Source organism: Amphiura filiformis, chromosome 15 (assembly GCF_039555335.1).
Source record: "Amphiura filiformis chromosome 15, Afil_fr2py, whole genome shotgun sequence".
NCBI lineage: Eukaryota > Metazoa > Echinodermata > Ophiuroidea > Amphilepidida > Amphiuridae > Amphiura > Amphiura filiformis.
In genome coordinates, this window is record NC_092642.1 from 54,133,874 (window position 1) to 54,147,880 (window position 14,007).

The 14,007-nt window shown below is 35.2% G+C and overlaps 1 protein-coding gene and 1 non-coding gene across 2 annotated transcripts; one reads left to right on the forward strand and one right to left on the reverse strand.

Annotated features, from left to right (window-relative positions):
* Positions 1 to 10,224: 10,224 nt before the first annotated feature.
* Trnas-gga (transfer RNA serine (anticodon GGA)) lies at positions 10,225 to 10,298 on the reverse strand. The gene has a single exon. It is a non-coding gene; the product is annotated as a tRNA-Ser (tRNA).
* Positions 10,299 to 12,750: 2,452 nt separating this feature from the next.
* On the forward strand, positions 12,751 to 13,119 carry LOC140171048 (uncharacterized). Its single transcript, XM_072194227.1, has one exon. The coding sequence runs from the start codon at positions 12,751 to 12,753 to the stop codon at positions 13,117 to 13,119; it is 369 nt and encodes a 122-aa protein (XP_072050328.1).
* Positions 13,120 to 14,007: the final 888 nt, after the last annotated feature.

Below are 14,007 nucleotides of genomic sequence, written 5' to 3' on the forward strand. Positions count from 1 at the left end.
ATGATACAATATTTATTTCATTGTAACCGGTATTTTGTTGAACTGCGATTTTAAGAAATTAACAACTTTATCGGAAAACTTTACGAGAAGTGCCACGTGAAGTTACTACTACCTCAAGTTAGTAATAATAAGCCATTGAAATACTGAAATGCAACTGCTTTGAAATATAACATCAAACCTCCTTCATTCATCTGCTTTTTGTTCTAAGCAATATCTCGTCTGTTAAAATATCTTGTCAGTTAAACCAATCATGACTGCGTCAAGGGGCATATGATTATGTTGGTTCAAGAAAAGTACTACGTTTACATTGTTTCACTTGTTAAGGGTGTACATGTTATAGACTTTTCTGTCAAGTTTTCATTATCAACAATACGATTTCAATAATAGAGCTTTTGGTGAAATGAATAGTGCATAACATACACGCTTCTAGGCGTATAAACTCGAAATACATTTGCTTTGGATGCTGCTGCTTCAAATGACTATCTTATCATAGATATTATCTCAACCGTGTATGATTTTGTCTTAGCTCATCATCAATGCTTTCCCACATACTCGAGGTTAGCAAACCAAATGGTGGCTAATCCTCATTTGTTTGGACGGACGTGACCACCTGTACTGTTCGCGTGGCTCAGATTTGGGTCACATGACGCACCTCCGCCACGTGTTTGATGTCGTGGTATTCCTCAGCACATTTTCGTCGTAGACTGTATTGGTGTCGCACGTATTCATTTTGATTGAAGAAAAAATGTCCCTCCCACCCACCGTAATAACCATGTTTCTCTTTTGTTTCTTGTATACAGAGCTTATTTCACTCTTTCCCTGAGGGCGACTGGTTTATCCAGGACTTGGGTGACATGTTATATTCCCAACGTGCGACTGGTTATCTCATCAGGCCGTTGGTGACTTGTTTTCTCCCAATATTGGTGACGTAGATGTGGCAAATTTTCCCAATATTGGTGACATGATATAGACTTTCAAATATGACTATTATTATTTACGTGCTCAGTTGTTATTTTCGGCCTTTGGTTGTTTATTTTTTGTTTATCCGTGCCGCTTTCGTGCATTTATTTCGCCTTAAATGAGAAATTAAATTTATGCTGGTGACAAGTTTTATCCCTTGTACCAGGCATGTGATTAATCAATGCAAATTATGCAATTCATATCAATTTATGAGCACAAAATTTTGGCTTAAGATATCAAAAGCATGTTATAGAGTAAGAAAGATAATTATAATGAGTTTTGATTATGAAGTTTTATACAAACCATGACAAAAGGCGTGCGATATCAAATAAAGTCTATGACATGTTGCCACTAAATTGTTCTATGTGTGATGGTGCATTGTTGTTTTTGTGTGAAGGTCTTGCAGAAACAATTAGTTACAATCTTGTATCGTAATTTTCCTATCAATTTAGATTTTATAACTGCAAACGTTGCTTGAATGCAAAATAACTTCACTGTGTTATTGATGATATTTTAGGATTGATTCTATGATATGGTGTCATTTTATATTTGCACGGAATGATACTACTAAAAACCACCTGCGCCTACCTGTAGGCAACCATTACAGTTGTATCTGTTACTAACGTTTACATACAACATATCCATTGTTTGCTAGACCTTATCAAAGATGCCTAGCTTTATTTTGAGATGTCTTCAAGAGCTTTCAAATGATTCATATTGACATTTTCCTTATTCCCACGTGTACGCCATTCCAAGTTTCGATTTTGTCACATTCAATCATTTTTCATGGGCATGGCTTACGCTGCATAGAAACACAATCAAGTTCAATTTGAATAATGTTGTTTTAAGTGAAGATCTTAGTTAAGTTTTTAAGTGAAGTTATTAAAAGTATCATTATCTACCTGGTACGTTTATATTTTACAACATCGGGAAATAAGCAAGTATGGCTACGTACAGTGTACAGTTGAATCATTTGAGGACGTGTGATAAGAAACAAACGGGTTGTTCCGAATTTGTCACAGGAATTTAAAAATAAATAAATAAATAAACAGTGATTTAAAAAAAAATACTTTAGAGAACAATATCTTGAGATAATATTGATATGTCAATTATTAAGTGTTTTAATAATATTTTCCCTGAACACGGTTTCAAATTGATACGCAATTTTAGCTATGGTATGAAAAATATGAGCTTTATCAGGCCATCTCATAAAGTATATTTGCTGTACAGGGTGACAGCTTTTTTTTATGGCAAATCGGTAAAATTAAACATTGATATAGAAACACTTATGCATGCAATACAAGAATTATGGCTTTCAGGAACGATGGTACATTGTATAATGCACGGGGTGAATTTCAAGGATTCTCGAAGTGTTTCGCAACACACAAAACTTTCCTTCAGTGTTTTATGTTTTATACTATATGGTTGAGTCATATCCCAGAGCAGAGCAACATCTTGAAGTCAAAAGGAAGACATGACCAGCACAGTCCATATACACATAACTGGCTCTCCTGAGTAATACTATTTAAACAAAAATCATTTTCAATATCTCAGGTGAATGAAAAATACAAATCAATATGACCGATGTACTTGACATAAAGGAAAAATAGGGAAACGAGAAACGTGATTGGCAGATATTGCGCGTTTCCTTTCGAAATCAATAGAGCTTTTGTTCAGGGAACGATCGTAGAAATATTCCTAGGACATATTTCGGGGTCATGGCATACTTTGAATGTGGCCTTGGTTTTAATACGTCACATGTTCACGAGCATGAGTTTGAATTTCGTAACTAGGAATATTATTCGTATACAATGGAAGCAGGTAAAACAAGACTTTCACTGTTCAAGAATTTTCGTTCTACATCATCACAGTCACTTCTTCATAACTACTTGAAACGCCCATAACGTTAGTCACCATTTCCAAACACTGTTCATAAAGTGACGTAATGAAATGAAACGCTACAAAAGGATCTTGTAAATTTAAACCCTTATCTTACTAAAAGAGTGAACAACTATTAATTTTCTTGTGTACTTAAAAAATAACTTAAGCTAATCTTTATCCATCCCTTGCGGATCATTTTAGCATCAGTCGAAACTTCTTGGGTAGGGGGCTGTTGGCGAGTCCCACGGCTATTACAAAAAAAAAAAGCCAAATAAGTCATAGTGCACTAAATATTATTACACCTTCTCTCCGATAGTGCCGATAGTAAAGCATACAACCAAAGGACTGATTGTATAAGATTAAGGGGGTACTACACCCCTGGCCAATTTTGTGCCTATTTTTGCATTTTTCTCAAAACTTATAGCGCATTGGTGACAAGTAAGATATGTATATGGTAGGCGCAAGGACTACAACTACTGCACTGAAAATGCAGCAACTCAAGGAAAGTAGTTATTGATTTATTGATCAAATATTGGTTTTCCCTCATTTTTGACTGTAACTCCACAACGGTTGTCTGTGCTGAAATACATTTTCCAGTGCATTAGTTGTAGTCCTTGCCCCTAAATATACATATCTTACTTGTCAATAATGCGCTTTATTTATTGAGAAAAATGCAAAAATAGGCGTGTACCAATCCCTGTAAAACAATGTTAAAGGACAATACTCTGTAATTCCCTTAAAGGAAGTGTCCAGCAATCACAACAACATTGTGTCTTATATGTTAGAGAAATAATTATCAAGCACGAATCACATGGTTTTATTTAAAACAAACTCATATTAAACATCAAAACGAATAAAAAGAGCAATCTCTCAACACGCGATGTTCAAAATTCCCGCGCCGAAATTGTGTAGAGCAATGACGTCATGATTATTTGTGCTAATTTGTCGTCAGGTTTCATTGAATTATTGGGACGTCATTGCTCTAGACAATTTCGGCGCGGGAATTTTGAATATCTCGTGTTGAGTGATGACTGGTTTTTATTTTTTTTAATTTTTATGGTTAATATGAGTTTGTTTTAAATAAAACCATGTGATTCGTGCTTGATAATTATTTTTCTAACATATTTCTAAGACATAATGTTGTGATTGCCGGACACTTCCTTTAAAGCTTGCGAAAATTCTAACTAATTACCGGTATTTTTTACCTACCAAAATAAATAAAAGTACATTTATGTATGAGCAAATGCATAGAAAATCCAGGTTTGTTTGAACAGAAAGAAGCTAAATCATATCCATAATGCTGGGGCCTAATTATACTAGTTCTGTATTCTTTTCTAATTGGTTTTATATGATAATATTAGTAAGCCGGTATAATGAGGTACCATAACTTCATTAATAATGTTTACTGTTACATTATACATAATTCCCTTTTATACGTTCGAGAGAACATCCCCAAAGTCCTTATATGTGGTGTGATCCAGCAAAATCAGTCTAAAGACGGACATATTCAATGTTCAGTTTCTTATAGGATTGTAAACAGCATTTGCAACGCTACGTTTTGCAGAAAACCCCATTACATTGAATTTAGATGTGGGGCAGTTAAAAAGTTTCCAAAACAATAGGCAACAAAAGGAAATACTTCCTTTGTCTGGCCATATCTCAAAATCAATATTTCCGACTTCCAACTGATTTTGCTTGATCACATCACATATATGACAAGTTTGAAAACGCTTTTTATGTATCTATATTATGTGTATCTATATTTCTCGTCAAGTTAAGTAACTAATTGGGTTGTCCATGCATACACCCGACTGACGTAAATACGTTCAAAGTATTATCAATTATGTCGCTGCTATTTCAGACATGTTTTAGTAGACTATGTTACGCATTGAATTAGTGAGCACATTATAATAAGAAATTGTGCTATCAAGCACGCATATTTTATGAAATGGACAGTGTTTTTCTGTTTCAGTAAATAGATATAGGAAATGTTAAAAGCATGACAGAACATGTAAGTAAATAGACCTAATGCTTGGTGAATTTTCCGCTGCATTAAATATTTCTTCATTCACTTAGAATTTAAACACATAGATAAAGAGCTGTTTCAATAAAGGACGAATGAACTCTCTCCCATTAGTTGGTATTTAAGGAGATTGTGTGTTCATTTTAGACTGATACTTTTGTTTGAATTGGGGTATTCCAGTTTGTATCCATACACTAATCAAATTAGGAAGACATGACCTTAATCTTTCACACAGGGAGTGTGAATTTCAAATGGGATTACCGGATCAGTTGATACAATTTTAAAATCCCCCACCCCGTGTGGGATATTAAGATCATCTCTTCCATAGGGGATGTATGGATTTTAACTGATATAGCCAATCTGCTTATTTAGACGTAATAAAAAAATTGGTTTGATGTGTCGTCGTGAATTATATTTATGAACTCGGTACCTATGAAGTCCCTATGCACTGTAATACTGAGTGTTAATCTAAGACTATTAATGCGTTCATGAAGCTAATCATACAAAATGACATTTATTACAACGAAATACCGTTAGATGTCGGGAAACCCTTATTTTAAGATAGTAAAGTAAATATATGAATGAATGAATAAATAAGAAAATAGTAAGGGATTGCAGGTATTTTACTTATCACATGTTCGACATCAATGTGTGAGATGTTTTTTTTATTTTAAAGTCAATTTGAATTTCATACACCCTCTGAGAAAGATTCTCCTTGAATCATCCACAAAGAGTTTCAAGTGGAGCGCCTGATTCATGCTCCCCCAAGATGGAACCGGTTTCCGGTCTGCGGGGACCTTGCAACGTTCGCTAAACTATAAACGCTGGCTTTATTTATCAACCTTTATCGAAGGGAGAGTTCAGTGTTGTACCCTATTCATATTGTTCTATTCAATTTGTCATAGGTCTGATTCGCTAGTAGATTTTTTCCTTGAACTGGTTATGCTTCATGCAAGTGACAAAATCGCCATAGGAGCACATATTTAAGGCCAAATTATTTCAAACCCCCGCTTCGCTGACGACTTTGTTCTCATAGCAGAAACACCCAGGGACCTCCAAATATTTGTGGACAAAGTATTCAAAAAAAGGTCCAATCTAGGGCTCAAGATCAACATCTCCAAAACAGAAGTTCAAGTCATTAGAAGATAAGAAATCCAGCTTAACATCAATATCAACGGACAAAACATAAACCAAGTAAATGGGTTCATCTACCTCGGGGGCAAAATATATGGCAGAGGAACATGCAAGGAGGATGTCAAACACATAATTGGTAAAGCGCTAGCTGCGGTTCAAAGATTGCAGCCAACCTGTTTCATTTGGTTGAGGGTATACATGGTATAGACTTTTCTGTCAAGTTTTCACGATCATATGATTCCAATAATAGTGCTTTTGGTGAAATGGATAGTTCATAACATACACGCTTCTAGGCGTATAAGCTCGAAATACATTGGCTTTGGATGAGGCTGCTTCAAATAACTCTCTTATCAATAGATTTTTTATCTCAACCGTCTATGATTTTGCCTTAGCTTATCATCAATGCTTTCCCACATACTTAGTCACCATCTTGTACCCTAATTTTCCTATCATTTCATATTCTTTAACTGCAAATAGTGCTTGAATTCAAAATAACTTCACCGTGTTATAGATAATATTTTAGGATTGATTCTATGATATGGTGTCATTTTATATTTGCACGGAATGATACTACTAAAAACCACCTGCGCCTACCTGTAGGCAACCATTACAGTGTAATCTGTTGTTAACGTTTACATACAAAATAACCATTGTTTGCTAGACCTTATCAAAGATGCCTAGCTGTATTTTGAGCTGTCTTCAAGAGCTTTCAAATGTTCCATATTGATATTTTTCTAAGTCCCCTGTGTACGCCATTCCAAGTTTCGATTTTTTCACATTCAATAATTGTTCATGGGCATGGCTTACACTGCATAGAAACACAATCAAGTTCAATATGTATACTATTGTTTTAAGTGAAGATCCAAGTTATTAAAAGTATTATTAACCTTTTATGTTGCGATTTTTACTTTTGAAGAAGTTTATGATTTTATCGGAAAACTTCATGAGAAGTGTCATTTGAAGTTACTCCTACCTTAAGTTAGTAATAACGAGCCAGCGAAATACTGAAATGCAACTGCTATGAAATATAAGATCAAACCTCCTACATTCATCTGCTTTTTGTTCTAAACAATATCTCGTCTTGTCAGTCTAACCACTCATGACTGCGTCAAGGGGCACATGATATGTTGGTTCAATAGAATTACTATGTTTACATTGTTTCATTTGGTTGACTGTATAGCCTACATGTTATAGACTTTCCTGTCAAGTTTTCACTATCAACAATGTGATTCCAGCAATAGAGCTTTTGGTGATATGAATAGTTTATAACGTACACGCTCCTAGCACGGCCCTGCAAAGTGCTAGCACTTCAAAGTGTTCATAGTTCTGGTCGCTAGGGTTCAACTCCCCGCACAGGCATGGAATACTACGTAATATGTATCATGTTCGCTTCCATCTAGCGATCAATAACCTGAAAACCCTATATGTAATCCAATTCAATGCACAAGCTCATACACCTGTGGTTCTTTGATGTAACTGCTTACAATAGAAATACTGATCAATAATGAACGTTGGTCAAAAGACGAGCTTACTGAAGTGAAAAATTATATACATGCAGAATCATCGTTTATGCATATTGCCTTGAAAATCACAAAAAGAGATTACTTGATCAAATTATTTTATTAGCGTTATTTATAAACCATATTTCAATATTTCTAAATGTTTTATATGTCTTTTGACCCAGAAATGTATGAATTTGATGCGAAATCGTGATGAAAAATAATGTTTTATCGGTCATATTCAGAAAGAAAATCTCATTACACTCGTTAATTACATCACAATCCAAACATAGATGTTCAAGTTCGTAGAGAATGTTACAAACTGTTGTATGTTTTGCTATTTTGTATTCCTCTGTAGGGAATGTGTTTTATCGTTAAAATCGGATATGAAAAACTATCATAAATACAGCACAAACGGGCATCACTATTTGTGTGCATAATACAAATTTACGAATTATATAGAAGTGACATATGACACTTATAATAGCTGTATCTTGAAAAGGAGATTACTCTGATGCTAGAATTTCGGCATGGAAACTCATGTGAAATGAAGAAAAATATTTCTGATTGATTTTATGTGTCTTTTGAGCTTTAAATGTTTCAAAATGTCAAAAACAACGAAATTCGAGTAATTATGATGTCATCAACATGACAATAATATTCATGAGGAATAATTATTGCTCCCTCAATTAAGAAATGATTAACAAATGGTTGGATTTCATCGCACGACCTTCTAGTAACTGTATCTAGAAATTAATGATAGTTACTTGTCAATTTTTGCGGGAAACAAGCTTTTTTATGGTTACTGACCAGCTCATTAGCGCGGTTCATCAGACATTGGGACATTCTTTACTGTGGGATTACCGCCCTATGTTGATGACAGGGCTTCGAACTCTTATCAAGACGATATAAGAAATGCAGGGCCGTGCTAGGCGTATAAACTCGAAATACATTGGCTTTGGATGAGGCTGCTTCAAATGACTCTCTTATCAGTAGATTTCATCTCAACCGTCTATGATTTTGCCTTAGCTTATCATCAATGCTTTCCCACATACTTAGTTACCATCTTGTACCCTAATTTTCCTATCATTTCACATTCTTCAACTACAAACGTTGCTTGAATTCAAAATCACCGTGTTATAGTTAATATTTAAGGATTGATTCTATGATATGGTGTCCTTTTATATTTGCACGGAATGATACTACTAAAAACCACCTGCGCCTACCTGTAGGCAACCATTACAATTGTAACGTTTACATACAAAATAACCATTGTTTGCCAGGCCTTATCAAAGATGCCTAGCTTTATTTTGAGCTGTCTTCAAGAGCTTTCAAGAGCTTTCAAATGTTTCATATTGATATTCTCCTTATTCCCATGTGTACGCCATTCCAAGTTTCGATTTTTTTCACATTCAATAATTTTGCATGGGCATGGCTTACACTGCATAGAAACACAATCAAGTTCAATCTGTATATTATTGTTTTAAGTGAAAATCTAAGTTATTAAAGATTATCTACCTGTTATGTTTATATTTTACAACATCGGGAAATGGTCAAATATGGCTACGGACATTTGAAGACGTGTGATAAGAACCAAAGGGGTTGGTCCGAATTTGTCACAGGAATAAAAAAACACCAAACAGTGACTAATTAATATGCTTCAGAGAACAATATTGATGTGCTAATTATTAATTGTGTTAATTTAGTTGCTGCAAATTGATTCGATATTTTAGCTAATTTGTATGAAAACTATAAATATCAGTAAAGTAGGTAATGGGGATATGCATCCTGCACAAGAACAAATAAACACATTGGGGAAAAAGTGGGTAATGGTGAATCCAACGGACGAGGACACAAAATACATCAAGGATCAATAAATGATACAAGAGGATACCTTGAATATGAACAACAGAAAAGAAAACAAGCAAGGTACACCAACTTGATGTGGGGAAACAAGTAAAATACAGACTAGACAATATGCAGGGGGGGGGGGGAACCAGCAAATGTAGGCATAGGAAATAGGCAAAGTTTGATAGCCAATAATTACCAGTTCCAAGGCTCACAAAAGTGCTAAACCTGCAAAAACGACAAGGATAAAGTAACCTGGAGCAGACAAATAAAACCAAACAGACAAAAAACTACTAGTAAACTGTGCTTCATTGAAGTAAGACATCTTTTTTGCTCTGAGCTTATCTTGTTTGCTACTGAGTTCTATTTGAACTTGCCTTCAGTTTTTGACTTGAATTTGTTTTTAAACTACAGCATGTAGTTTCCGTTGTTTGCTTTTATATTTTGTTGTCTGTCCCTGAAGAAGAGCAGTTTATCTGCTCGAAACGTCGGTTGTTTTTTTGTCTGTTTGGTTTTGTTTGTCTGCTCCAGGTTACTTTATCCTTGTTGTTTTTGCAGGTTTAGCACTTTTGTGAGCCTTGGAACTGGTAATTTTTGGATATCGAACTTTGCCTACTTCCTATGCCTACATTTCCTGGTTTTGCCCCCCCCCCCTACATATCGTCTAGTCTGTATTTTACTTGTTTCCCCACATCAAGTTGGTATACCTTGCTTGTTTTCTTTACAATGGGGAACGATTGCGCGCTACGAGAGGAAACTGAATATATTAAATAAGAAAGAGTGAACAGTTTACCAACCCAAAGTGTTACAATTAAACAAGACAACAAATTAATACAAATCCCGACCGGCACACAACCCAACTTGAAAAAAGCAAGGGAATGTGCAGGGATGGGAATCGAACCCACGACCTTCCGATCTCCAGACGGACGCCTTATCCATTAGGCTACCAGCTCCCACTGATAAACGGTTGTTAAAATTATAAGCAATCAGTCCATCTAATAAAATATATTTGCGGTGTGATATAATGCACAAATTACATATAATCGAGAAATGTTTATATGAATATTTAAGTATCATCATGAGCAGAATCATTTTGGAGTGACAGCTTTTTTGGACAAATCGGCAAATTTAGACATTGATATATATATATAAATACTTGGGCATGCAAAACACGAATTGTGGCTTTCAGGAAATATTGTACATTATGTAATGCATGGAATGTTTTCGCAACACACAAACTTTCCTTCAGTGTTTTATGGTTTATACTATATGGTTGAGTCATATCCCAGGGAAGAGCAACATCTTGACGTCAGAAGGAAGACATGACCAGCACAGTCTATTTACACATAACTGGCTCTACTGAGTAATACTATTTAAAACAAACTCATTTTCAATATCTCAGGTGAATGGAAAATACAAATCAATATGACCGATGTACTTGACATAAAGGAAAAATAGGAAAACGAGAAACGTGATTGTCAGACATTGAGCGTTTCCTTTCTAAATCAATAGGGCCTTTTTCAGGGAAAAATCGTAGAAATATGACAGGACATATTGGGGGTCATGGCATACTTTGAATGTGGCCTTGGTTTCTAATACGTCACATGTTCACGGGTATCAGTCACACCACTCTTCGCCATACATAAGTTCGCCCAGTCACATTTCCCAAATATGAAATTTAAAAAAAAAAGTGAATTTCAGTTTGGCAGAGGTGGGCTTCGAACCCACGCCGCAGATGCATACAAATCTCCATCCAAGTCCAGCGCGCTAATCCATTGGACCACATGAGTTGCTGGTAGCCAGATTGAATTTTAAACATATAAGTTATAGGCAACTCCAACATTTCTCGGGTATGGTATAGCATAGAAATACAACATTGTGCTGCACACAATACATAATATCGATTTTGACGGCATCGTGCATGGTATATTGGTCCGTGCAATGTATAGGGAGTCTGTCATTTTCTCATAGGCCTATAATAGTCCCCGAAGTATAAACGTTGGGTTCCCCCCAGTTTATTCAAGATTTTCACATAGAACCCCAAGATGGTTTTAGAAAATGGAAGAGTAGATTACAATAAAAACGATACAGTAATCTTTATTGGGGTTCTATGTAAAAATTACATAGATTTTTCATCTTTTTTTGAGCGTTCATTTTCAATAAATTCAAATATATTTTGACGTATATAAAATTGAAATACAATTCTCCCCCTCCTAAACAACATCAATTGTATCACAATTGGGTATCACGAATCGTTCTACATGTTGTGCAGTTAATATTCATATATTCCTTTATACATAGAATGCTTCAGGTTTTACACAAAAAATATTTCAGCGAAAACCCGCCCACTCGGCTATTTTATAAAGATAATCAGACTTCCCTAGAACATGCAATAATTAGCATTAAAACCAAGTTGTTTGAAGTACAAGTCATCAGTAGACAAGAAATCCAACTCAACATCAATATTAATGGACAAAATCTAAATCAAGTAAATGAGTTCATCTACCTCGGGGGCAAAATATATGTAAGGAGGATGCCAGCAAACACAAAACGTTTTCGACATCATTCGCAACAGGTTGTCAGCAAACGTTTAAATGTCGGGTTATATAAAGGGTATATTAAGAGTATAAAACGTTTTCATAACCTTAAAAAAACATTTTTTGATAATCTACTGCTCAGCAAACAAAAATGTTTTACAGAAAACGTTTAAATGTCGGGTTATATAACGGGTATAAAAAACGTTTTAATAACATTCCAAACACATTCTTGAAAACTTGATAAAATACATTCTAAACAGAATGTTATTTTGGGGTTGAAAAAATATTTTGCGAACAATGTTTGCCCAAAATATTTTCAATAACGTTTAAAAAACGTTTTCATGACCTTTATATAACCCGACATTTAAATGTTATTAAAAGGTTTTGAAAAAAAACATTTTAAGAACATTTCTGTGTTTGCTGGGTTCAAATATTTTAACATAATGTTATTTAAGTATTGACACAATATTTGGCAAAAATGTTTGAAAAATAGTTTACAATAACATTTTTTGAAAACATTTATTGTTGTAGTGTGTTTTCATACAAAACGTTTTAAAATGTTATCATGACCTTTATATAACCCGACATTTTAATGTTATTAAAACGTTTTTACCTAAACCAAAAGCCAAAATATAACTTATTAAAAACGTTTTTAAAACGTTGTTGTGTTTGCTGGGATGTCAAACACAGAATTGGAAAAGCGCTAGGTGCGGTTCAAAGACTACAGCCAATCTGGAATGCAAAGGATATTCGCCGCTCAACCAAAGTTGAACTGTATAAAGTACTTGTTCTCTCCATCCTGCTATATGGGACAGAAACCTGGACATTGAACAAGGAAGATGAGAATCGTCTGCTTGTCTTTGAGATGATGTGTCTGAGAAAAATCCTGGGAGTATCTCGACTAGACAAAATTAGAAACTCAATCATCCGTCAATCACTAGATATGAACCACGCCATCTTAAACAGAGTAACTCAGAAACGACTGCGATTCTTTGGACACATCCAAATAATGCCAAACACAATGTATCCAAAAATCCTCCTGGAAGCAAGCATACTTCCACAACGACCAAAAGGAAGACCCGCAAAGAGATGGACGGATTGCATCAAGACAGACTCCTCAACCATTAACTTGACATCCCTGGTGGAAGCTGGAAGGCTAGCAACACAAAGAACAACCTGGCAAAGCATCATGACACAGATGGCAAGGCAGAGTGATCCACCCATGCCGACGCCTTAGGTCAAGGTAGGTCAAGGTTTTTACGCCTTTAAAAAAACACTTTGGCCCTATGGCGAAGGCCGCTGTGGGTATGAGTTAAACTTTTGAATATCGTAGCTAGGAATATTATGGAAGCAGCTAAAAAATGTGTGTCCAAGAATTTCCAAACGCTATTCATAATATGTGACTTGCTACAACGAAATGAGTATAATGTCTACTAACGCGGGCACACAGCTATTCAATATTTTGTAAAAAATCACACACTTGATTTGCAAGTGTAACATACATTTCATTGCTTGAAATTAAAAGTTTTAGTTTCAATTTTGTGGATTAATAAGAGGAACTTGTCTACAATCATACACTTTTGTCAAAAATGTATTTGTTGATTAAATATGAACGGAACGTTCTATTCTAATCTAAATATAAACGTTGGACTCATTATCACTTGGAATAGTTTTGTAAGAGCAAAACAACCCCGCCACACCCACTCTTATGATGACAAGTGTTAAACTCTCGCATGTGTACACTTTTTTGCCATGGATAGTCAGACACACCTGCCAGCCTACACCACTGCTACTAGGTGTGCAAATAACAAGTTTAGTCCACAGTATCCTATGGGCACATTTCTGAAAATCTCCCTCCTGGAGGTTGGGTTTAGAGAGTGAGCAATCTCTCCCCTCCTCCACCCCCACACACAAATTTTTGAAATTTTAATTCTTTTACAGTGAAATAACCCCTACGATTATTTGACTATCTAAGACACGCTTTCAAATGTAGATGGACCTGTTCGATTTCGCTGCTCGTGAATTTTGCACTGCGAAATTTAGAGACTTCTTTTGTCTACTTTGATCAGATAACTTCAAACCAAATAATTGTGCGCTCACACGACTACATAGGAAACTGAAATCA

Bases quoted from the DNA above. Each gene is read 5' to 3' on its own strand.
- LOC140171048 (XM_072194227.1), top strand. From the start codon at position 12,751: ATGTGTCTGAGAAAAATCCTGGGAGTATCTCGACTAGACAAAATTAGA.